Here is a 27,980-nt window from a genome sequence, read left to right as displayed (position 1 = left end):
GCACCCCCGCGACCCTTGTGAGGATAAGTGGTAGAAAATGAATCAATAAATGAAATCATTCCATTGGAGGACAAGCAGCATAGAAAATGTATGATTGGCGCAATGCTACCTATATCTACCAGAGGGAGGCTGACGTCATTGCAGCGCCCCAATGAATCCGTTGCATTAAGGGGAAAACTTTAAAATCATTTTTAAACTTGTATTGGTATACATTTGTACATTTATTCGGTACATGTTTTTGAGTGTTAAGTCGCCGTGTGATGAATTTTGTGTTCTTTGTCAGATGACACTGATGGGTGGGTTCTGTGTAAAATGCACATTTAAATTTGACTGTTTCGGCTCTGATGCTGCAATTTTGTGGGCTGTCTGTGTAAAAGAGATTGTTTTTTAAAATGGCGAGATTTGCATTGATGTTTTTGGCTTCTACTGTGGGGGGCGGTCCTTAAAAATGACTCCATCCGAGTACCCATGAAATAGTTCACATTTCTGAAAGTAATGGTGAGGACGTTTGGGAAAAGTGGCGTCACACCCTAACATGATTGTATGCATCACACGCAGGTGGTACAATCCTGCATGATGGGCGTGGTCTGGTGTTCGTGTTTGTGGGTGCAGTGCTCCTGAGAGCTGGAGCTCTTCAGCGGCACCAGACATCGGTCGGTGGGGCGCCCGCTCTGCAGCACCCCCCAGCAGCAGAGCACGCGCAGGAACTCCTTTCTCATGTCCTTGCTCCGCAACGTGTAGATGATCGGGTTGAGCGCCGAGTTGAGCATGGCGAAGCCGAAAAATCTGTCCGCACTGGAGAGGATGGAGCAGAACTGTATCATGCAGGATGAGTCCAGGAGAAGGATGGTGAACGCGGGCAACCAGCATACGATGAAAACGCCCAGAACGATGGTGACCGTCTTCAAGAGCGCGTAAGCCGGGGAGTTGGTGGCCTCCTGGTGGCTGGAGCGTACGATCAAGTAGATCTTCACGTAGAGGATAACGATGGAGAGCAGGATGAGGCTGAAAACGGTCACCACGAAAACGATGTACTTTTTGGAGTACAGCGGCAGCACGGCGGAACACTCGTGCAGGTTATCGATGCAGTTCCACCCGATGATGGGAAGCCCCCCCAGGAGGATGGACATCACCCAGCAGGCTCCGATGAGCAGGAACATGCGGCACGTTTTGGTGGAGCCGTACACTTTGACTTTTGTGATGGCGATGTAGCGCTCGATGGCGATGGCCAGCAAGCTGAAGACAGACGCCGCCAAGGCGATGAACGCCGTGCCCTCGCGGATGAACCACTGCACCGGCATCAGCGTAAAGGTCTTCGGTCCCGAAAGGAAAATGTTAGCGATATAGGCCGAACCGGCCAGAAGGTCGGAGAACGCCAAGTTGCCGATGAAGAAGAACATGGCGGAGTGGAACTTTTTGTTGCGCCAAACGGCGATAAGCACCAAGAGGTTCTCCAAGATGATGATGGTGCACAGGACCACGATGATGATACTGGGGTCGGTCAGGACCTTCTTATCCTTCTTGTCCAACTGCTCGATGGTCTTGTTCTTAGCCAACATGTAGTAGTAAGGGATCAGAGTCGGGTTGTAGTACTGCGAGTATTTGCTCATGGCGACGGGCTGGCAGAGCGCGGCAGCTTCACGGTAAACACTCATTCACTCTGCGGACTCGGACCATAAACATGGCCTGTCCCACCGTCACGTGTCAGGAGGTCTTTGCGGGTCACCTGCACACAAAGGAGAAGACAACGCCACCTTTGAGTTACGTCATCTGCGCTCTCGTATTAGCGTATGTTTATATGATTTATGTCACTTAACTCATGCTCATTTCACAAATAAATATTGAAAAATAGAGTACACATGCAAGGACTACTGTGACCGACTTCTCAGCTAACAACAACAACAACAATATGCAAAAATCTTTAGCTTGTGTTTTTTTCATGACCATAGTCAATTATCGCCCCCTGGAAGACAGTAGTGGAACAGCATGACTTTTTGCTGATGTAGCCAATTCATTTTGGTACAGATTCAAAAAAATTTTGCATGTGTTCTGACACCAATTTCGAACCCCCCCCTGAGAGGATTTGAGTGCAACAACATTGCCTAATGCGTCATGATTGATGTTTGTAAACAAACCGGTTAGTTTGTTATATATGCCGGAGTATTAGGGTCACATTGGGGAAAAACAATCTGGGAATTCAAGAATATAGCCGTACATTTTTGACAATAAAGTTGTAAATTTATGAGAAAAAAAAAGTAATTTATGAGGAAAAAAAAGGGGTAAAGTTACTATTTTTACAATAAATTTCTCGTAACAAAAAAAACTTTGCCAAAGGTCATAAAGTTGTAAATTTATTTTGCTTCCACAATACAAATAAAAGCTTGCCTGAAGCACGAAGACTTAGTTTGCATCATCAATTTGTAAGGCTAGGCTGCACGGCGGTTGAGTGGTTAGCACGCAGGCCTCACAGCTGGGAGACAAGGGTTCAATTCCACCCTCAGGCATCTCTGTGTGGAGTTTGCATGTTCTCCCCGTGCATGCGTGGGTTTTCTCCGGGTACTCCGGTTTCCTCCCACATTCCAAAAACATGCTAGGTTAATTAGCGACTCCAAATTGTCCATAGGTATGAATGTGAGTGTGAATGGTTGTTTGTCTATATGTGCCCTGTGATTGGCTGGCCACCAGTCCAGGGTGTACCCTGCCTCTCGCCTGAAAACAGCTGGGATAGGCTCCAGCACCCCTGCGACCCCCCGGCTAAGTCGGTGACTGTTACATTACACCGCAGTCACGTGGGGCAGTGACCCACCAGTTCAAGCAGATGGCTCTGTGATGACATAGAACGCATCTGGCAACCACTTGCTGATGTGCATTACTGCCACCTACAGGACTTGAGTGTATTATTAACTAAATCTAAAAGTCTTTTTGCAGTCACTGGATGTTTTTTTTTTTTTGGTTTCAGCAGCACATTTGCCAAAGATGACTGGAGAAAGCAAAACCAGGTATCCAAACAACACCTGTTTTCCCCCCTCAGTGGAAAATGTTACTTTGCCAAGCAAGATTATGAATTGCTACAAAACGTACAAGGGGAAAAAATCTTTTTCTGCCCTTGAGGCATTGTAGCATACAGCTTTGAAAGTCATTAACAGGATAAAGCATCGGCACACAGTGAGCACAGTGTGGGAATTTAGTGCCTCTGCCCCCCCCCCCACAGCTTAACGCCTACACAACTTTCTGCACATTTCTTTGCATTATAACCATGATCCAGTAACCTTAAATGACTTTGCATATTACTCTCTAAGACAGGGGTCTCAAACTCAATTTACTTGGGGGCCACTGGAGCCGCATCAGGTTTTCAAAAAAAAAAAAAAAAACACATTTATTAAAAACAGAAAAATGAATAAACTTTGCTTTGGTTCTGATTTTCTACAATAAAAGCTCTGATAAAACATTCCACTGTTCTCAAATATCTTAATTTTTATTTTTCTACACAAAATAAGATGAAAAATAAATAAACAAATCAAGAATAAAGAAAATCAATCAATCAGTAATAAATAAATATAATAATAATAATAAAAACTTAAGAAACCACATATAGTTGGTGGGTAGACAAATTATTTTTTTCAGATTAAAATGAACAAAGCATTATTAGAGCCCTGTAGACATGACAAAACACGACTATAGTCACATTTATACTCTTTTTATTTACAACATATTGCGCAACTGCAGGGTCTTGAGACACATGCTAACTCGCAAACTAGAGAGCTAGCGACCTAAACGGTAGCCTCCAAGTTATTTCCTTTAAACTTAAAAAGCCAAAAACTTACCACTTCCACACGGATAGGGAGGATAACTATTAACAGTTATTTAACCTTTAACATGAACATTAATCAAACGTAATAATTTTTTTCTGGGTACATGATACCATACGGCATCCATATCAAACTTGCTCGGGCCGCACTAACATTAAAGTTTCATATCAAGGCGGGGGGCCTCAAACTAGTGTCCTGCGGGCCACATTTGGCCTGCGGGCCGCGTGTTTGAGACCCCTGCTCTAAGACATCCACAATAGCAGGATGCATTTTCAGGTAGAAATATGTAGCTTAGATTTGCTTCCCAGACAAAGTGAAAGAAAACATTCCATCAACGCCCGGCTTGCTGTCAACACAGCATTGTCTTGAGGAGTAAAACCATTCCAGTGCTGTCAGATATGCTTAGAAACGTCTGCATTGCTTACAGATCGAGTCAGCCTCCCTCCGGCTTGGAGAAAGTACGATCATTATTATAAAAATAGGAGCGATAGGAGCTATAAATACTCAATAAAACATTCCAAAAGAGATACTCCCATTGAAAATGACATTTAAAAATACACACAGTAAATATATTTCACATGGGTCTGTTCCAAGACCCACAGAGAACCGTGAAAACAATATTGGACTCACGTACTACAAGCCCCAAGTTTTTTTTTCCCAAAATGAATGAATTATTGCTGTTTCATGGTTGTTATTGCCATATAACATTAGATTACTATCACGTGATAGAGTGAAAAAAAAATGTTCTCCTCCCATTCAGTGTGGAAGTGGTATCTATTTGGCTTCTTTGTCTTTCTTCTTGTGTCCCACTCCTTTTAAAACCCTTTCTTAGGTTTTGAATGCAGTAAATAAACTGGAGGCTAACTATTGAGCATGCTAGCTTGCTAATGTTCAAAGCCATGGCAGTCTCTTGGGTCTCTGCACTGATCTCGTAGGCAGCGAGAGTTGAGCAATGTGTTGCAAACAAATAATAATAAGACAGTAAATGTGACTAAGGCCGCACAGTGGACGAGTTGTTAGCACACATGCCACACAACTAAGAGACCTGGGTTCAATTCTCCATAGTATGAATGTGAGTGTGAAATATAATTATATGTGCCCTGTGATCACCTCAAGACAGCTGGGATAGGCTCCAGCATTTCCAGGACCCTCGTGAGGATAAGCGGTAGAAAATTTGACTATAAATGTGACTATAGGGGTGTTATTTCATGCCTACAGGGCTCTAATAATGGTAAATATTGCATTTAGAAACTCATATGTTATGAAAACATTCAATTTGTTCATATTTAATTTAGCTTTGCGGAAATTCACTTTCTGCGGTCCGGTGAGAACATGCAAACTCCACACAGAGATGGCCGAGGGTGGAATTGAACTCGGGTCTCCTAGCTGTGAGGCCTGCGTGCTAACCACTGGTCGGCCATGCAGCCTGTTTAGACGAGTTTTCATTCATTTTCTACCACTTATCCTCATGAGAGTCGTGGGGGGTGCTAGAGCCTACCCCAGCTGTCTTCGGGCCCTGGACTGGTGGCCAGCCAATCACAGGGCACATATAGACAAACAACCATTCACACTCACATTCATACCTATGGACAATTTTGGAGTCGCTAATTAGCCTAGCATGTTTTTGGAATGTGGGAGGAAACCGGAGTACCCGGAGAAAACCCACACATGCACAGGGAGAACATGTAAACTCCACACAGAGATGACCGACGGTGGAATTGAACCTGGGTCTCCTTGCTGTGAGGTCTGCACGCTAACAAGTGCAAGTGTGCCTAAAGTTCTGGCCATAAGACCCTTCTATGTATGCACAAACACCTAAAAAAAAACAATATCGTGCACCCAAACAAGCGTACTGGAGTGAAATGCACGCGGGTGACCTTTAACCTCACAAGGTATCGGGTTTTACAGTCACGCATGTAAAAAGAGTTTACAAATACCCCCCTCCCCCCCGCTGTGGTTTTTAATGGCGTTTAAAAGTAGAAATCTGTGAACTCAGACCTCTCTCACAACAAAGGGAAGATCTAATTAGAAGAGGAGGATGCTGGCGGCCTTAAAGCTGTCATAAGTAACACAATCCATCTGCGGAGTGCATTTTATAGGGGATGCTTCTGCCTGGCTCCCTGCTGCTGCTCTCAAGCGTTATTGGTTCTACTCTTGCAGGAAAGACGGAAGCGAAGGCCAGCTAAAGCCACACAGAGAGCATGCATGTGGAACGGCATCTGGACACAATGGCAGGAATCTCGACATCCGTGGCCGTGCGTCTTCAGAAATATGTCGCCGTACACAAGCAACGCGTGCGCAGCTGCAGTACGGCCCCCGGCCAGGGCAATAACCCGTGCAGTGTTTCCTCAAGCAGGAACGAGGAGGAACAATAGACTCCTTCAGCGTGGTGGCCAGACTTCAACGCTTTCATAATGGAGACCGCTCACTCGCAATGGTGTCTGATGCATCTGGAGCCCTTTAGCTCTGTTAATGCCAAGGCTTGAGAAGGAGCCGTGTGTCAGCTGCAGCGGAGGAATCACATTACGTCTCATTGTTGCAGCGTGGAATGGTTCCATTCATGGCACTGCGTCACTTTAAGGGCTATACAGGACATGTTTGGAACTTAGCAGTGGTTTTTATATGTAAAAAAATAGCAACAGGCTGCATACCAGGACAAATATAGTCCTTTTTCTAGTATTTATTTTGTGTGGCATCCCCTGGTTGTTCTCTAAATGCATTGGAATACATGCTAGCATACATTTAATTCTCTCAAAGAGAAGGAAAAAATGTTTCTGACATTATAAATACAGTTTATAACATTATTAGAGCCCTCTGGGTGTGAAATAACACCCCTATAGTCACCTCCACACTTGTATTCCCCAATATAGTGGACATAATAAGAGTAAATTTCACACAAATAAGACTTGAATGTCACCAGTCCAGGGTGTACCCCGCCTTGTGCCCGAAGACAGCTGGGATAGGCTCCAGCACCCCCGCGACCCTTGTGAGGAAAAAGCGGTAGAAAATGAATGAATGAAGACTTGAATGCATTTTTTGATGTTCTACTTCATTTTGTGAGTTTTATACTTCATTTATTAATTTCAAAATGCATTGGAATACATGCTAGCATACATTTAATAGTCTTAAAGAGAAGGAAAAAAAATGCTTCTGACATTATAAATACAGTTTTAAACATTATTAGAGCCCTCTGGATGTGAAATAACACCCCTATAGTCACCTTCACACTTGTATTCCCCAATATAGTGGACATAAGAAGAGTAAATTTAACACAAATAAGACTTGAATGCATTTTTTTAATGTTCTACTTCTACACTTGTATTGTATTGTAAAAGTCTGCTGAATACTTTTTTTGGCGTTCTACTTCAATTTGTGAGTTTTATACTTCAGGTATTCATTTCAAAATGCTTTGGAATACATGCCAGCATACATTTAATACCCTCAAAGAAAAGAAAAAAAAATGTTTCTGACATTATAAATACAGTTTTTAACATTATTAGAGCCCTCTGGAGGTGAAATAACACCCCTATAGTCACCTTCACACTTGTATTGTATTGTAAAAGACTGCGGAATACTTTTTTTGGTGTTCTACTTCATTTAGTGAGTTTTATACTTCATTTATTCATTTCAAAATGCATTGGAATACATGCTAGCATACATTTAATACCCTCAAATAAAAGAAAGAAATGTATTTGACATTATAAATACAGTTTTTAACATTATTAGAGCCCTCTGGATGTGAAATAACACCCCTATAGTCACCTTCACACTTGTATTAGTCTGCCGAATACTTTTTTTGGTGTTCTACTTCATTTTGTGAGTTTTATACTTCAGTTATTCATTTCAAAATGCTTTGGAATACATGCTAGCATACATTTAATACCCTCAAAGAAAAGAAAAAAAAATGTTTTTGACATTATAAATACAGTTTTTAACATTATTAGAGCCCTCTGGAGGTGAAATAACACCCCTATAGTCACCTTCACACATGTATTCCCCAATATAGTGGACATAATATGAGTAAATTTAACACAAATAAGACTTTTAGTGAGTGAATAAGACATTTAGTGAGTTTTATAATTCATTTAGGCTAGCAAAATAAAAATAAAATAAAATAAAATAAAATAAAATAAAATAAAATAAAATAAAATAAAATAAAATAAAATAAAATAAAATAAAATAAAATGTATGTGAGGGGCTGTCCATGTTTTTCGTTTCAGCTTTTCACCCACACAGAAATTGAATATCCATCATAAAATTGGCCAATGACAAAATTGAAGCCACGCCCATTCGACGGTTTGAATGTAGGCTGGAAGAGAGCTAGCATTTTAAATGCTACATTGTATGTACATTGTAATTGTAATTATTACATAATGACCAGTCCAGGGTGTACCCCGCCTCTTGCCCGAGGTCGGCTGGGATAGGCTCCAGCATACAACCGCTATGGATGGATTATTACATAATGATAATATTACTACTCAGAATAGCTCTGTGATGTGTTTAAAGACTATAGGACATTCACAAAGTCGGTATTGGAAAGATTTCGCTTAGCTTTGCCCTAAACGTGAATTCTGTATATGCCTCGCCGTCACTTTTCTGTCATTCCTGCGTCTTGTCTGAGCTCCAGCAGGTCAGCACATGACTTATCCGCCCCCCCCCCCCCCCAGGATTGTGTTGTGGAGACAGCTTGCAGGTCCTCCTGTCACCAAGGAGTCCCTGGCGTCTGTCATTACGGGATTTCACTGCTCCCGAGTGTGTGAAACCTGATGTGCGGGTTCCTCCCTACATTGAGCCCCACCTCCCCCTCCTTTACCCGTCGTGTGTCGCTCACAGAGATTGACTGACAGGGATGGTAGACTTCCTGCTATCTGACACATTGCCCTGTGTTTGACCCCCCCACCCCCACCCAACCACACTGACCTGACATAACATCATAAATGACATAAATGATACGAATGTTGGTGCATTTGTGTGGTTCCCCAAACCACTATAAATGTATTTATTTCCAAAAAAATAACCACTTGTTTTGTTTGTCTGTCATATATAATACATAAGTCATACATAGCATTAGGATTTTTGGAAAATTCACAATTTAAAAAAAAAAAAAACATTGATTTTCCTCATAATATTACGTGTTTGTTGTGAAATTGACACTTTTTTTCCCTCTTAAAATGTTGTTTATTTAGATTATTAAAATGTTTTTTTCCCCAATTTTTAATTCCAACTTTCTTCTGTAAATTTGGTTTATTTTTATTTATAATATTATATATATTATATATTACATACATATATAAATTTATAAATATATTTAATATTTTTATTATTATTATTTATTTTTATTTTATTTTTCAGCAACCAAATTACAGCGTTGTCTGTTTCTCATGCTATTACGGCGCAAAATATATATTTAATATTTCAACTTTACGCTACAAAAAATAAATAAATTTTTCCTCATAATAATACGACATCTCATAATCTCATAAATTTAACATAAAATGTAATCATAAAATTTTTTTATCATAATTTTTTTATCGTAAAATTCAACTTTTATCTCTTAATATTTTTATATTCTCTTTTATTCTTTTTTTTTTCAGAACCATGACTTTATTTGCATAATATTTTGATTTGATTCTCATAACATTCTAACCTTTTCCGCAGTAAAAATTCCAACTTTGTGTGACTGAAATGACGCTATTCTTGTAAAATTACAACTTTTTTCTGTTTGTCATGCTATTACGGCGCTAAAAAATGTCTTTAATATTTCAACTTTATGCAAACAAAAATAAATTAATTTTTCCTCATAATATTACAACATTAATCTCATAAATTTAGGACTTTTTCTTGTTACAACACAACTTTTATCTATTTATATTTTTATATTCTCCTTCTTTATTCTCCTTTTTTATTGTTGTTTTTATTTGAATTTTAACTTTCCCCTCATGAATTTTCTTTTCAGAACCATGACTTTATTTGTATAATATTTTGACTTGATTCTCATAATATTATAACCTTTTCTGCAGTCTAATTTTCCAAAAATAGTATCTTTTTTTGTGTTACTGAAATGAAATGAAAATATTATAACACTATTCTTATAAAATTACAACTTTTGTCTCCTAATATTTTGACTTTATTCTTGTAAAATTACTGTTGATTTTTCCTTTTTTTTCCCCCAATATTTTTTTTGAGTATTTATATAAACATTACATGAAATGTGAATAAAATGAATACATGAAATAAGGCCATCGGTTAAATTATCTGCCATGTTTCCTTTCCTTTTGACAAATGTGTCAAACATGCGGCTTTCTAAGGTGAGAATGTGTGACCACAAGCATAGAAACACAAAAAAGCCAAACAACATAACATCCTGTCTGGATTTTTTTTCTGGTAAAAAAAAGCGTGGAGGGGTGACAGACAGATAAAAACAAACAAAAGGCTTCCCCATAACTTTCAATATCATAAGCACTTTCACACTTTACTTTTCAAACAATAAAACCACAGCTGCATCCAGTATATGATTGAGGCATTCAGGTCTGCACTGAAAGCTGATGCTTCCCTCCAAAAGCCGAACATGACACGCAATTCAACGACTCCATTGCAGGAACCGACAGCTGCACAAAAGCCGCTGATGCTTTTATTTTATTTTTCTTAAGCCGCCTCCCTCCCCCTTTTTAAAAAAAAAAAAACACCTGATAAGCTCCAATTAGCGCCGCACCACCTGCTACCTGTCTGTGCTTAAAACCCCGCCTCCCAGCCTCGCACTCCCACCTTTCTACACGCACGAGACAGCTGTCTAACCTCATTTTTTTTTTTTTTTAGGAAAAAAACCTTGATTGCATTACTTTTCAGCTCTTCAGCAGCTACAGAGGCGTTTGTGGTTTGGAACATCCTGTAACAACACAAATGTTTCTACACTTGAACTGATGTTTGCTCAAGGCAGTCGTCCTTGTGTGCTCCTTGTGTGCTCGATTCCAAATGAATAAAACAAATGGACTTTGACCTCACGTTTCTTGGTCCCATACAATGCAAAAGCAATCCTTCCTCACAGACATGATAACTTCTCCTAGCGACATAAGCCTGGCACCTGTATAAGTCCACCACTTTTCAGAGGAACTCGGGTATATAAGCTGTGACTTATACAGCAATGTGGCTAATTTATGGCTAAATTATTGTTACTACTGGCTACTTATTGTTTAATACTATGCCGCTTGTTAGTCAGTGAGGAAACAGTAGCTCTATCTTTGGCACCTTATAACAGTAATAACAAAGTAACTGTCTCGTCATCTTACAAAGAACACAAAATTCATCAAACAGCGACTTAACAATCAAAATATGTACCGAATAAATGTACAAATATATACCAATACAAGTTTTAAAATGATTTTAAAGTTTTACCCTTAATGCAACGGATTCATTGGGGTGCTGCAATGACATCAGCCTCCCTCTGGTTGATATAGTTAGCATTGTGCCATGCATACATTAGCTATGCTGCTTGTCCTCCAATGAAATGATTTGCTCAGACGAAATGTCATTCATTCATTGATTCATTTTCTACCGCTGGAGCCAATACCAGGTGCCTTCGGGCGAGAAGCGGGGTCCACCCTGGACTGGTTGCCAGCCAATCACAGGGCACATCTAGACAAACAACCATTCACACTCACATTCATACCTATGGACAATTTGGAGTCGCTAATTAACCTAGCATGTTTTTGGAATGTGGGAGGAAACCGGAGTACCCGGAGAAAACCCACGCATGCACGGGGAGAACATGCAAACTCCACACAGAGATGGCCGAGGGTGGAATTGAACTCGAGTCTCCTTGCTGTGAGGCCTGCGTGCTAACCACTCGGTCACGACAAAATGTGTGCAAAAAAAAATTAATTTTGAACTCGTATTGGTACATGTGTGTATGTTTGTGTGCCTTGAAAGATCAGTCAAAATTGTCCAAAATGGCTGATACTGAACAATTGATTTTTGAATAATGTCTGGGATTCATCATTCAAAATTAAAATTAAGCAATGTGCATTTTATGGTGATTGGTTAACTTATTTTTACACTTAAACATTGCATTTACAGTTAATGAACGCAGTTTATTTCTATTTCAGTTATTCCTTATGGATATGGATGCTTTGGAATTGTCACTGCAGTTAGCAGTTAGTCATGACACGCTTATAAGCCTCATGCATGTTTCGATTCAACTATTGATTTGCTACAGTCAATAACCAGGGATAAAAAAAAAAAAACATGTCCATCACTTGAACCAGCACGAAGAGGACTTCCGTGACACGAACGACCCCCACGGAGCAGACAGCGGCATCACGCACGACGATGATGCTGATTTATTTAGTCTCCTGAATGAGGTCAAAATAACAACCTCGGTTGGGAGTGCACGCGCTTATCTGCAACTCGTTATCTGTGTTACATGCTTGCCTGCACACAGGGCGGCTGATAAACGACCATTGCAGAAAGAGTGACCGCAGACTTCTGACGAGAAAACATTCATTAGGTACACCTGCGCAATGACATTCAAGATCAAGATTTTATTGATTTTTGGTATTAAAATGAACAATTCTGAATGATTTAGCCGGCATAAGAAAGTAAATGGAAAAAAAATGGAAACCGTAGCTTTCGTTGACCAACACGGACATTTGTCAACATTTATATTGCACAACACAGCGGCAACAGAACCAATGTTGCAATAGCGGTAAGGAGCAAACTAATACCACTAATGCAGAGTAGATGCTAACCACTCATGATACTTCAAATGCAAATACTGCCGTTTGCCATCAACTCCAAATCAGGATATATCGTTTTCTCGATAGCGGTTAGCTAATTTTTACATTGATATGACAGTTTAAGTATTAACATGATAAAATGTTGCCATTATGACTGATTATTTCTATTTCCATTAGTTCTGATGGGGATTGAAATTAGAGCTGTCAACCGATTACATTTTTTTGATCGTGATTAATCACATTAAAAAAATAATCCAGTTAACTCACAATTAATCACATTTAATTGCAGATATAAAGACGTTTTTATCTGTAATAAGTATTGGAAATGTCTTTGTGGTCAACGATTTGATGTGCAACTACAACGATATTATTAATAATATAAATAATATAAATAATATAAATAATATTAATAATATAAATAATATAAATAATATAAATAATATAAATAATATTAATAATATAAATAATATTAATAATATTAATAATATTAATAATATTAATAATATTAATTTCAGAACCAGGGGCATTATTTAAAACAATACAGTCAGCAAGCATATTTTCATATTACTATTTTTATTTATTATTAGCATATCATCTCTTAAACTCACCCACAAACGTATTTTTTTGTATTTGACTTATGCTAATTTGGCGACCAGTATTGTTTTGGATCTGAGAGGGTCCACCATCTCAAAATGTCAAATACCCAACCACCCCCAGATTTAGTAGCCAAGTGGTATTAGTAGCCTCCATCAGTAAAGTTGGTATAAAGTTGGTATAAAGTATAAAATTGATCATACACCGATCTGGATTGGCCTATATCAGTGAAAAAACAATATCGATGCGGAAGCAGCGGATGCGGCTGGAGGGACCCAACGGAGGTGGATAAACCTACTTTTCATTCAGGTTTTCAGTTAATAATGTGAAAAGACTAGAAATACAAAACATGAGTTGTTCATTCATTCATTTTCTACCGCTTATCCTCACGAAGGTCATGGGGGTGCTGGAGCCTATCCCAGCTGTTGTCAGGCCCTGGACTGGTGGCCAGCCAATCACAGTGCACATATAGACAAACAACCATTCACACTCACATTCATACCTATGGACAATTTGGAGTCACCAATTAGCGACTAGCATGTTTTTGGAATGTGGGAGGAAACCGGAGTACCCGGAGAAAACCCACACATGCACGAGGAGAACATGCAAACTCCACACAGAGATGGCCGAGCATGGACTCGAACTCGGGTTTTGTAGCTGTGTGGCCTCTGAATCTGAACAAATTGGAATAAGGACAGTATTGTATCACAATGTCTCATAGACCTTCTTCTTGGGAGGGGGGGATCGGGGGGGGGGGGGGGTCGGGGGGGTGAATCTTTTATCTGCATCCGCAACAAACTAAATGTGCTAATTTCCAAACAACCAAACAACCAATGAAGAACTCTCAAGCAGTACTTTCCACCGTCACCATCAACGTGAGAAACAAGGAAGCGCCCATCTAGAAAGCAAAAGCGTGGGCCGAGGAGCACGTAGGAGTACGACGCGGTTGCCAGAATCTGGTTTTGAAACACACAACCGTCGTTTGGTCAGAGAAATGACAAACACGGCCTTGGAAGGGGAAGTTTAAAACGAGGAAGGAGGAGAGGTGTGAGGCCGCAATGGCTCCACTTCTAACATGGAGGGGGAACTCAGAATAGCATTGCGCAGCTTTTGGACAGTAATAGATTAGAAAGGCATGTCAAGATAACTCAAGTTAAGACTAATGTTACTTTATGTTACCTGCTGACAGTAGGAAAAATGTGTTTACATAACCTTGGATGACTTTCCTTTTACACCGAAAGCAAAACGAATCGATACCAGACTTTCTTTTCACATGACTGTAAGGATTTCTTCTCTTCTACTCCTGAACTGTTGAACACAAAAAGGCTGCAAATTTGTGTGCAAAATGTGAGTGTGAATGATTGTTTGTCTATTGGCAGGCTGGGATAGGCTCCAGCATACCCGTGACCATAGTGATGATAATGATTTGATGTTATAGAGAGTGGCTAGAGTACTAGAGAGTGGCCGACAGCAGCTCCTGTGGGAATGTTTACCGCATGTTTAATCTGCTTGCTAATAAGGTGATTGAAGTGCATCTTAAAATTGATTATTTACTACTATTATGTCTCCTATAGGGGCTGAACGGTGGTCGAGTGGTTGGCGTGAAGGCCTCACAGCTAGGAGACCAGAGTTAAATTCCACCCTCGGCCATCTCTGTGTGGAGTTTGCATGTGCTCCCCCTGCATGCGTGGGTTTTCTCCGACTTCAAATTGACCATAGGTATGAATGTGAGTGTGAATGGTTGTTTGTCTATACGTATGTGCCCTGTGATTGGCTAGCGACCAGTCCAGGGTGTACCCCGCCTCTCGCCCGAAGACAGCTGGGATAGGCTCCAGCACCCCCGCGACAGAATAAGCGTCACAAAATGAATGAATAAATGTCTCCTATATTGGGTAATACAAACATAAAAGTGACTATAGGGGTGTTAGTTCATGTCTACAGGGCTCTAATGTAAAAAATGTATTTAGGTCTTAAATAGGTTTTCTATGCTCTAACTATGAAAATATAATAATAATAATAATAATAATATAATATATTACAATATAATTATAATAATATATAATAAATAAATAATAATAATAAATAATTAGAATTATTTATTATTATTATAATATATATATAATAAAATATAAAATTATAATAATTATAATATAATGAATAATAATAATATAATATTAAAAAATATTTATTATTATCATAATATAATCATAATATTAATAGGTTTTATAATAATAATTTATTATATAATAATAATAATAATAATAATAATAATAATAATATAAAATTATAATAATTATAATTATTTATTATTATTATATTCCTATGGAATCCTACTTAACCACAATTAACCGCAATAAATGAGGGACGACTGTACGTGTGTGTAGATATGTATGAGTATGAGTTGCATCAGTATCTTTGCATCATCCAGTCATTGGATGACAGGACAAAGCACAAACACTTCCTCTTTCACTGACAAATAAAACGTTTCCCTCTTGTTGTTTCTTTGTCTCCAACGCCAAAACCTGCCCTTCCATCTTTGTCCGTTAGCAAAAACACATGCTTCATTAAAGCGTCTGGATATTCGCGTTGGCGTGTGTGTGAGGGGAGCGGGGGGCATGGGTGTCCTCGATTCATAGAGGGGGTAATTTAATTAGGGATTACCCTTTTCGCTTGTCAAAAAGTGTGACAGTTTGGGCACAGTCTCAACTGAGCGGTGCGTCATGTCAACATGGTTCAGTCAGTGCAGCGACGAAGGTGGACTTCCCGTCCTGACGTAGTGGTCCTCCCCTGCTCAGGAAGTTCATCATTCTTTATTTATGGCAGATGTTCTTGCTCTGGGGTGGGGCTCCGGAGACAAAGAACCGCATAAACAAGGGCATCATAGAGCCTCAGGAGCCACATGACCGGACCAGACACCACCCTCCCCTTCGTTCCCTCCACACTTACAGTCTGGGGGAGGGTTGGCTGGGTTCAGGGTTATCCAAAGGAGCAATTACTGTCAGAGCTTCACTTTTTACTCTTTACATCCTCACAAATGAGTAATGATGCTTGGTAAAAAAAAACAAAACAATTATACAAGGTCAATACATGCTAAGCTATCCAAACATCTTGGTTATAAGTATCTCATAATCGAATACAGTAATCCCTCATTTATCAACTCAACCATGATAAGTGAGTTCCCACTGTGGAATTTTTTCATAGTTTTTCATAGAGCATAGCAAACATGTGACCTTCTTAATGTAGGTTTTAACATTATTAGAGCCCTCTCAACATAAACTAACACCCCTATAGTCACCTTTACACTCATATTACCCAATATAGTTGACATAATATGAGTAAATAAGCCTCAATAAGACTCATACTTATATATTATTATAAATGTGTTCCCTACGTTGAGGGGGGGTTCAAAGTTGAGTTTTAGCTTGTCGTGGGTAACGGCCACAACAGTAGCCCGTGTTTTATTAGGGATCTTAGTGACCTTCTTAATGTAGGTTTTAACATTATTAGAGCCCTCTCAACATGAAATAACACCCCTATAGTCACCTTTACATTCGTATTACCCAATATAGTAGACATAATATGCGTAAATAAGCTATGTAAGACATAAGTAAGACTCATATTTATGTTTTCCTATAAATATGTTCTCTACGTCGGGAGGTGGGGGGGGGGGTTCAGAGTTGAGTTTTAGCTTGGCGTGGGTAATGGCCACAACAGTAGAACGTGTTTTATAGGGATATTAGTGACCTTCTTAATGTAGGTTTTAACATTATTAGAGCCCTCTCAACATGAACTAACACCCCTATGGTCACCTTTACACTTGTATTACCCAATATAGTAGACATAATATGAGTAAATAAGCTATTTAAGACATAAATAAGACTCATACTTATGTATTACAATAAATGTGTTCCCTACGTGGGGGGGGGGTTCAGAGTTGAGTTTTAGCTTGGCGTGGCTAACGGCCACAACAGTAGCCCTTGTTTTATTAGAGATCTTAGTGACCTTCTTAATATAGGTTTTAACATTATTAAAGCCCTCTCAACATGAACTAACACCCCTATAGTCACCTTTACTCTCGTATTACCCAATATAGTAGACATAATATGAGTAAATAAACCATTTCCAACATAAATAAGACTCTTATATATATATATATACGGCCGCAACAGTAGAACGTGTTTTATTAGGGATTATTGATAAACCTGCAATAAAAACCTGTTGTTCCGACAATCAAATGCTTGGTGCTTGTGTGTCTCACCAAACATTACAGTAGCATTACTGACACCTACTGACCAAAGTAGAGTACTACATAACATTCACAGCGTCTTTGAATGCATCTTCTGAATGCATTATATTTGTATTTTATTTCATTTAATGTATTTTATGCTTCAAAATGCTTAATTTAGGCAAAAATAAGCACAATTTATGAATTAATATAGTATTGAAAAAGTGAAGTCGCAAAATTCGAGCCACATATGGGCGAACGATGGTTGTATTTGTGTTTTAAACACAAAATTTTAAAAGCCCCCGGCCCACACTGTTGGCACCCTTGCTTTGAATTATGAATTTTCAAATCATAAAAATCCCACATAATAGTCCATGCTACTTTTTTGTGGCCTTTATATACTTAAACAACTCATAAAAATATTAGTATTAGTATTAGTATTAGTATTAGTATTATTATTATGGAAAAATTCATAAAAACTAGCCAGCCAGACAAGGAGGAAATTGATATGAATGTGGTTTCGCTACATTGTGCTAAACGTTTACATTAAAAATGTCTCCAATTTGTGTCATTTTTAGCTGCAGGAAGCATGCATGCTGAGTGTGAGGCAATAAGGAAGTGGGGTCAGGTCTAGCTGCCCTGCAGAAACCACAAAAAGATTCAGGTTTCAATGGCCGCCTTCCTTGTTCTTACCCTCACAATGAATGAAGCTCAAGCTAATGAATGCCTTTGAACCTTCTTTTTTTAGGACCCTATTGTCCCCCCCCCCCTCCTCTCCTCTTCCTCCTCACCTTGCACCCGTTCCACTATAGAAGCCAGACCTTGAACTCCACCCCTTCTCATGTTTGCTTGTCGTGAGAGGACACGGAGGAGTATCTGCGACCTTCACGCTTATTCCGTTGTCATTTGCCACCATGATAAAATCCAATGATGCGGGGGAGGGAGACGTGTTGACAACATCACGTAATGGAACACGATACCATCGAGCCAGGCTGACACACAGGGGCAGTCCCGGTTGTCGCCGCCGAGCACCCACTGATAAGATGCTGCACTGATGGAGGAACATCCATCCATCCATCCATCTTCACGCTCCAAGCAGGAGTACAAAAGCTCCAGACTCTCCAAGCAAACACAATTCCATTAAACAGGGAATACTGTTATGACGCAGGAGGGAGGAAAACAGGGAGTGAACATTACAGAGGCGTCCAAAGTTGAAACAAAGTCTTCTCTCATATCTCTCATGATGTCAACTCTTTCTCATGGGTGTATGAGTGCATGGAGAGATTTCATGACCAAAAAATTTATCATCCATTATCCTGCCAAAGGACATTTGGAGCTTTAAAAACATTATATGGCCTTGATACGGTTCCATATTACAGTATTTTTCACCAATTTTAAATAAGAGTTCCCCGATAGTGGATTGTAAATGTGCTAGCCTATACTGCAAAATTATTATAATACTGGAAATTCTGTCCGCGTATAGCTGTGCTTTATAATAAGCGTCAGAAAATGAATGAATAAATGTCTTCTATATTGGTTAATACAAACATAAAAGTGACTATAGGGGTGTTAGTTCCTGTCTACAGGGTTCTAATGTTAAAAAAACTTATTTAGGTCTTAGACAATATAATATAATATAATATAATATAACATAATATAATATAATATAATATAATATAATATAATATAATATAATATAATATAATATAATATAATATAATATAATATAATATAATATAATATAATATAATATAATATAATATAATATAATATAATATAATATAATATAATATAATATGACATGATATGATATGATATGATATAATATATACATATAAATACAATAAATAAAATAATAATAATAATAATAATAATAATAATATAACCCCCGCAACACTTGTGAGGACAAGCAGTAGAAAATGAATGAATGAATAATATAATAATAATAATATAACCTACTATGACTACTATGACTTTTCTACTGACAAGCAGTAGAAAATAAATGAATGAATAATATAATAATAATAACAACAACAACAACAACAATAATATTAATAATAATATAACCTACTATGACTACTATGACTTTTCTACTGACAAGCAGTAGAAAATAAATGAATGAATAATAACAATAATAATAATAATAATAATAATAATAATAACAATAATAATAATAACAACAATAACAATAATAATAACAATAACAATAATATAACCCCCGCGTGAGGAAAAAGCGGTAGAAAATGAATGAATGAATGAATGAATATAACCTACTATGACTACTATGACTTTTCTACTGACAAGCAGTAGAAAATAAATGAATAATAACAATAATAACAACAACAACAACAACAATAATAATAATAATAATAATAATAATAATAATAATAATAATAATAATAATAATAATAATAATAATAATAATAATAATAATAATAATAATAATAATAATAATAATAATAATAATAATAATAAAACCCTGGTGAGGATAAGCAGTAGAAAATGAATGGATGTTTCCTTTCTTAAATCCTATCCCGTCCATATATTTTCCAGGGAACAGATGACTCCACTTTGACCTGGATAAGGCCTCTCTGTAAAGCTGTTGCTGTCACATTAAAATCAACATCCACAAACTATCAGCGTGTTCTGGCCTCCATCACGACCCCGGCTTGTGTTTAGCTGAGGTTAAATCCCTCATGTTTAAAACCTTAATAGCCATTACTAAACAAAAGAGCCTATAGTCACTAAATAAAGGGGGTCGGGGGGGGGGCATGGTAATATGCGCACATACTATCTCGTTAAAGCTCCAACTGGCTGCACAATTCAAAACTCAAGTAAAAGATGGTCACCCTGTTGAGTTCTACAGCTGCACAAACAAAGCTGATTGGATAACAAAAAAGGCTCCCAAGTGGGAGGAAAAGCAAAGAGGACAAAGAAGAGGAGGTCCTCATGTATACCTGCTCTCGTACTCCTCCATCACGGGCAAACCCGGGAACTTCAGAAGTCAGGAAAACCATGACATGACCGCACTGATTAAGTCATCCCCCCTCATCCACTTCATAAATCGTTCACTGCAACCTCAAAGTGAAGGCCTGCAAAGCCATGTCAGTCCCAGTCCAAAAACCGCAGCAGTAACCTAAACCTGACGTTTATAATGCTGCCGTATATGAGCGGCATCGTACTTAAGTCGAAAAATTGCCGTCCAATTCTCAGTCAAAGTTGACGACTGAAGTGTTGCCAGCTGTCAATCATATCAAGAAGGTCGGTTGTTTTTGTACTAGAGCAGGGGTGGGCAAACTTTTTGACTCGCGGGCCGCATTGATATGACAAAATTTACGGGGGGGGGGGGGGGGGGGGGGGGAGCAGACTATATATTTGACACGTAACAGTCCACCTGGTATTATTGTATCTGTAAAATTGTCATAAAATATGCTATTATTATTTATTATTTTATATTTAAATATTTTAAAAATAATAAAATATTATAATAATTACAATAAAATTAAAATAATAATTATTATATTATTATTATGTAAAATATGCAAATATAACAATAATATTATATATAATTAATATAATAATTAGCATTAATATAATAATTATAATAATCATAATAGTTCTAATAATAATCATAATAATCTAATAATAATAATAATAATAATAATTATTATTATTATGTGCTTGTGTCCCTTTTTTCAGGAGCACTTTGTAAACAACAGACCATGTCAAAAAACGAAATTGATAAAACCATCAAAAGGTTGGCTCAGGCCATGATGCCAGGTTGTATGTTGAGTTTAAATGAAATACTTTGGAAAGATTGGGCGGGCCGTATTCAAACACTTGGCGGGCCGGATGTGGCCCCCGGGCCGTAGTTTGCCCACCCCTGTACTAGAGCAACAGTATCTTGGAGGATGACCGTTTTAGTCCGATTGGAACTACGTAGTAGTATCTATATATATAGTATATATAGATACTGCTTTTTCCTAAGAATACCTGATAAATATTAGCCACTGCCTTCAAAATATAATTTTTTACATATTTTTTTTACCTAAATGGAGCATTTTCAAAACTGGTGCCAGACTTATAATAACAACATAACAATCATGATCATTATTCATTCATTTTCTACCGCTTATCCTCACAAGGGTCGCGGGGTGCTGGAGCCCATCCCAGCTGTCTTCCTGGACTGGTCGCCAGCCAGCCAATCACAGGGCACATATAGACAAACAACCATTCACACTCACATTCATACCTATGGACAATTTGGAGTCGCCAATTAACCTAACATGTTTCCTTTTATTTACAAATGTGGGTAATAAGAGTTTAAAAGTCAATATAGGGGTGTTATTTCATGTCTAGAGGGCTCTAATCATGCTTAAATATTCATTCATTTTCTACCGCTTATCCACACGAGGGTCGCAGGGGGTGCTGGAGCCTATCCCAGCTGTCATTGGCGAGATGGCGGGGTACCACCCTGGACTGGTCGCCAGCCAGCCAATCACAGGGCACATATAGACAAACAACCATTCACACTCACATTCATACCTATTGACAATTTGGAGTCGCTAATTAACCTAGCATGTATTTGGAATGTGGGAGGAAACCAAACTACCCGGAGAAAACCCACACATGCACAAGGAAAACATGCAAACTCCACACAGAGATGGCCGAGAGTGGAATTAAACTCGGGTCTCCTAGCTGTGAGGCCTGCGCGCTAACCACTCGAACACCGTGCAGCCCTCATGATCATTATAATATACAATAACACACAAGCTTAATTTATATCTTAAATTACTTATTTGCTCGAATTATATCCTATAGTTGTGTGTAAAGGTGACTATAGGGGTGCTATTTCATGTCTAGAGATCTCTAATAATTGTCATAGACAATGTGGCTTTGCTCTAACTACAAATATATTGCATTTATAAGTAAGTGGAAATTCACTTATCACAGTCAAGATGGATTACAATGGATTATGTAATTTGCTCTTATGGTAATATACGTATGTATCTTCCACTGCTACATTGAAATATACAAAGAAATATACACATATATATATATATATGTATATATATATGTGTTACAGTATGCTACAGTTTTATTTGACTTTCATAAGAAGAAAAATCTACCTTGCGATAACTTCTGTTCTATAAATACAACATAACTAACTGTCTTGACTTAACTTGAGATTTGGCCAATTAGAATTCAGAAGAAAGTCATCGTGGGAAAAAGGAGTGGTAACAACAATCAAGGAAGAGGAGAATCATTTGCTATTCTTGAATATCGTCAAAGAAAAATATGAAATCTGCTCACGTATGGAGACAGCGGTAACGTCATACGACAGGAGAACAGCCAAACAAAATGTTGGTTTTCCCCCGTCTACACACAAACGCTGACAACACAGTTTTGGAAAGCCTTCACACTGGTTTTTTTCGGAGTGGATGAAAGGCCTGAAAAAGTTTTTTTTTTTTTTTTTAAATACACTCCTGCAGGGGGCGGGGCATAAAATGGCAGACCCAGCGTCTTTCAGGGGTTGCGTTTTGGAATGAAATGTGACGGGATGGCATGCCGCTACAAGAGTCGGTGCCTGGTCACGGTGTGTTGAAGTTTGTGATGGAGGAGGGACGATGTGTGGGGGTTGGCGGTATGGGGGGGGTCTTATAGTTTGTGCAAGTCCTTCAAGTGGAAAAGGAATGTAACAGGAGACTTTTAAGCTAATGGATTTTTCATTGATGAAGACACCTTCCAGAGGAGCTGTTTAGATGATGGCGGGAAGGAGGAGGTGTGAGGTGGTGGGAGGGAGGAGGGGGGTGATCTGTCTACATCTACCTATAAAAAACAAAAAAAAGAACTGATGTTTATTTCTCCCATGGGCGACACTCCCTGCACTTGGCTGTGAATCAGAAAGCAACATGCTGCTGGCGGTGTGTTGTGACTTGTGCGAACAGAAGTCGTTTTTTTTTTTTTTTTAAACTTTTCTCCGACTGCCCCACCCAAATTTTTCAGGCTGAGGGGGCAAACCGACCAAAAATGTAAAAACACATATGATAGCCTGCAGAACACTACCATAAAAAAAACAGCTGTACTATGTCTTGTCATCTTCATGTCACTCTTCTTCTATTTCGTATTGAGTAGTGGTTTCCCTTAACCAGGTGGGGGCCTTTGATCTGACGATGCAGTTGTTAACCCCCCCCAATCCATCTGAATAAAGCGGTGTACGTCTCCAACAAAAGAGTCATCATCCTCCTAAAGGAAAAAAGCCGTCTCACTGCGTCCGTCCAGTTAACGGACCGCTCCCAGGCCTTGACTGAAACCTGAGTGTCCTACTAGGCGGGGGATTGTGATCGACACCACCCACCCGCTCCCCATCCACGCCTTCGAACCCCCCCTCAGTAACCAGCAGGGAAAAAGAAAGTCCCTCGCAAATCCAGTTCCCACTGTTCAATTGTCATTGACTTATCCGCACTTAAACATGTGATGGATAGATCCGTGTGATGCTAATCCCGCATCTCAGGTCTGATTACCAGGAATTGTACCGTATAATGGTTTGTCAACAGGATAGTCAATTCAAAATGACTGCTTCTGTACTCTTGAGGGACCACCTAGACCTTTTTGTCCAGGGAACAGTTACAAAACTTCCAACAACTACCCCTGTTGGGTACTTTGGAGTAAATAATATATATTTTATAATTTAATATTTATTATAAATGCATTATTATTATTTATTATATTATTTATTATTATTATAAATTTAATAATTATTATAAATAATAATATTTAAGGATGCAGGATGCACTTTAAAGGAACAACAGCTTATATTTACCAACAACCATGCACATGCATATTTAAGAGTGCAATGGCTTCCCACTTTAAGAGACTATGAATGTTCTATCCGGGCAAACAGTGGATGAGTGGTTAGGATGTATGCCACACAGTCAGGAGACTGGGAAAACCTGGGTTTGAATCTCCCATTGAGCATCTCTGTTTTTCTAATTGGTGATTCTGGAGTGTGAATGGTCGTTTGTTTATGTTTTCCCTGCGATTGGCTGGCGACCAGGCTGCACGGTGATCTAGTGGTTAGCGCACAGACCTCACAGCTAGGAGACCCCAGTTCAATTCCACCCTCGGACATCTCTGTGTGGAGTTGGCATGTTCTCCCCGTGCATGCGTGGGTTTTCTTCGGGTACTCCAGTTTCCTCCCACATTCCAAAAACATGCTAGGTTAATTGGCGACTCCAAATTGTCCATAGGTATGAATGTGAGTGTGAATGGTTGTTTGTCTATATGTGCCCTGTGATTGGCTGGCTGGCGACCAGTCCAGGGTGTACCCCGCCTCTCACCCAAAGACAGCTGGGATAGACTCCAGCACCCCAGCGACCCTCGTGTGGATAAGTGGTAAAAAATGAATGAATATTTAAGCATTATTAGAGCCCTCTAGACATGAAATAACACCCCTATATTTACTTTTAAACTCTTATTACCCAAATTTGTAAATAAAAGGAAATAAAACCTTTTTGGAGATGCGTGATGTACGAGTGGTTAGCACACAGGCTTCACAAATAGGAGACCCGAGTTCAATTCCACCCTCGGGCATCTCTGTGTGGAGTTTGCATGTTCTCCTCGTGTATGCATGGGTTTTCTCCAGGTACTCCGGTTTCCTCCCACATTCCAAAAACATGCTAGGTTAATTGGCGACTCCAAATTGTCCATAGGTATGAATGTGAGTGTGAATGGTTGTTTGTCTATATGTGTCCTGTGATTGGCTGGCCACCAGTCCAGGGTTTACCCCGCCTCTCGCCGGAAGACAGCTGGGATAGGCTTCAGCAACCTCCGCGACCCTTGTGAGTATAAGAGGTAGAAAATGAATGAATGGTTTAGCGACCAGTACAGGGTTTACCCCGCCTTTTGCCCGAAGACAGCTGGGATAGGCTCCAGCATACCCGTGACCCTAGTGAGGATAAACTAATATTTAGTATCCTTGTATTTTACAACTCGGGAACACAGATGTGACCTCTTGCACGGGGACTGTATATCATTTGGAGTCCAACAACTACATAGTCTCACAAGGTACCATAAAAAAATGATATATTTAAAATATATGTAATAGTTTGTCTCTTTAAGATGTTCCCTTTGTCTTTTAAAACCAGGGAACAAAGCTGTGACATGTTCACCTCGGACAAGTTAATCCAGAATCCGCTTCCATGCTCTTTAGGGTGTAGGTTCTAACCTATTTCTGTCCGATAAGACGCAGAGAAGACGACAAAGAAGAAATGTGTGAAAAAAAAAGCCAAAACATGCCTTGGCCAGGAAGCCAAGTGTTTCTTCTGGTTCAACGAACCATGCAATCACCAAACTGCAGCGACGGACAGACGACCGACCAACTGGTTTGAGCGTCGACTGCTGGGTCTCTTCCCATCACGCTGGGATTTCACAAGATCCAAAACACCTAAAACAAACTGAGTAACTCTGGCGTGAAAAAGCGCCATCAATGAACCTGCTGACAGAGCTCTCCACGCTTGATAAGACGCCGACAAGCACGTTTCCACCTCGACACCTGTCCAGTGATTTTATCACCAGTGTGTTGTCTTACTGGAGACGCCTGAATGCGTCATTTCAGATTTGTTGGATAATAAAGTTGCCACATTTTGCTTTTGCTTCCTCTTTTTTTTTTTTTTTTCGCCTGAGCAGCCAACAAGACCAACCACAGTCGAGTACATGATGGATTGAGGCTTTTATCTCGGCAATAAACATGACTTCCTCCATCTTATCCCGCAGTGATTTGGTGACACCTTCACTGCTACAGTAAATGTAGTTTTTTTAAGAAATTGATTCTTTTGTGTGAATTTCTACCAAAGGATTGTGTTGAGACTGTCATTGTTCAAACTCCGGAGGACATCTCTGACCTAAGAGACTTAGCCAATACATAGTTGGGTTGGGGGGGGGGGTAGTGATGGTGATAATGGAGGCTTTTGTCTTATTAATACATCCTTACAATACAATGCCTTCTTTAGAGTGACGGATGAACAAGCCCCAACAGCATCTGAGGGGGTCATAGCAGAGGGTGGGGGTGGTGGGGGGCACAGCAGGCTGCACAACGGCTTAAATAAGGACCCCCCCCCTCAGCTTTCTCACCCACCACCATGCACAAGACAGCATATGATGCATGATAGCCACTAATGTTTAACGTCAACGTGTTAGCCATTAAAAACACACGTTGTTGAAGTTGCAAACTTACAGTATTTTATATATTAAGTCAACTTTTACTTATCTTTATTAAAACATATGCAAAACTTTATAAAACTTACCCCATGAGAGAGAAGAGATCACTTTAGTGCTCACATGTGCTCGCCAGCTTGCAGCCAACCTCCAACAAAAAAAAAAAACAACAACAAAAATGGTCCAAATCTTATCTTTCCTGCAACGATCCAGTAGTTGACAATCAGAACATTTTAGGTGGAGGACCAGACGGCGTGTCTTGTCTGGTCCTTGCTGGTAGACGATCCATAGCGGTAAGACCAGAACCGTAAAGCCGGATAAAAAGTTGTCTGCACTCCGGCAAAAGTCAGTGACAAAGAAGGGCGGTGGAGGTCAAAAAAGCGTCCCGCAGTGGTCTCACTTTCTCGGATCCGGCAGCACGTCTACTCGCCCTGCTGCTTCTCACTGACTGACTGATACACAGACACACAACATACACACACGCGCTCCTGAGACAGGGAAGCGCGCATGACGTCATCGTCGCGCACGCGCACGCCCGCCCGCGACACCCCTGAGAGTCACCTCCACTGTACGGTATGTTGATAAATAAAACTACAATAACACCAAATATCATTAAGTAGAGTTTGAACCCTTTCATTGATTAACTTTTTAAGAACTACTTAAAATGACCTTTCAAACTAAACAAATGAGAATCGCACTCAAATCAACCAAACTGACAAACTAGCTAGCTGGCTAGCAAATTAGCTCACCACATTAATATCCGGTGGAAATGTATTCCGTCTTTTTAATGTGATTCTGGTAACTAACTAAATACTAGCCAGCTAGCAAAGTTTTGTGTCAACCTAATAACCAGCTAGTGTAAATCTGTTGTTTTATTTTCTGGGTAATTCTGCTTCTTAAATACAAAGTAGCTGTCTTGCTAACTAGTGTAAATTGGGTCTGACTAGCTAGCTAGCCAACTAACTCAAAATGTTGCTAGCTTGTGGGAGTTGTTTTTTTTTTTACGTAATTCTACCACCTAACTAACTGTCTAACTTAGTTCTGTAGCTTTTGTGTAATTCTGCACTCTAACAAAGTAGCTATCTAATAGAATTTAGTTTTATACTTTATGTGTAATTTACCAGCAAACTAAATAACTGTTCCTAGCTAGTGTTAAGTGTTTCTTTAGTTATTGTGTTAATAATGATATCAAGCTAACTAAGCAACCAATTTAATTGTTATATACATAACTATTCCTTGTTTTTCGACATAGTGTAATCCGCAAATTCACTAGCTATATTAACTAAATAACTAGCTAGCGAGTAGAAGTAGGTTCTGTAGTTATAGCGTAATCCTGCTAACAAAATATTGTGCGTTAGTGTAAATCGTTTTTTAGTTTTCTGCCAACTAATTAGCCTCCTAACT

The 27,980-nt window shown here is 39.2% G+C and overlaps 1 protein-coding gene across 1 annotated transcript; it reads right to left on the bottom strand.

The window, feature by feature from the left end:
* Positions 1-296: 296 nt before the first annotated feature.
* Positions 297-27,012, bottom strand: s1pr2 (sphingosine-1-phosphate receptor 2). The gene is made up of 2 exons (XM_058049432.2): positions 26,666-27,012; positions 297-1,726 (listed from the first exon to the last, which is right to left on the bottom strand). Exon 2 carries the CDS (start codon positions 1,653-1,655, stop codon positions 549-551), a length of 1,107 nt encoding a protein of 368 aa, XP_057905415.2. The 5' UTR covers positions 1,656-1,726; positions 26,666-27,012; the 3' UTR covers positions 297-548.
* Positions 27,013-27,980: the final 968 nt, after the last annotated feature.

Source organism: Doryrhamphus excisus, linkage group LG16 (assembly GCF_037039965.1).
Source record: "Doryrhamphus excisus strain RoL-2023G ecotype Guam linkage group LG16, RoL_Dexc_Guam_v1.1, whole genome shotgun sequence".
In the NCBI taxonomy this organism is placed as follows: Eukaryota; Metazoa; Chordata; class Actinopteri; order Syngnathiformes; family Syngnathidae; genus Doryrhamphus; species Doryrhamphus excisus.
Note: the sequence above shows the minus strand (reverse complement) of the source record. Positions and strands in the feature narration are given on the sequence as shown.

Excerpts from the sequence above, each read along its gene's own strand:
- s1pr2 (XM_058049432.2), bottom strand. The coding sequence starts at position 1,655 with ATGAGTGTTTACCGTGAAGCTGCCGCGCTCTGCCAGCCCGTCGCCATG.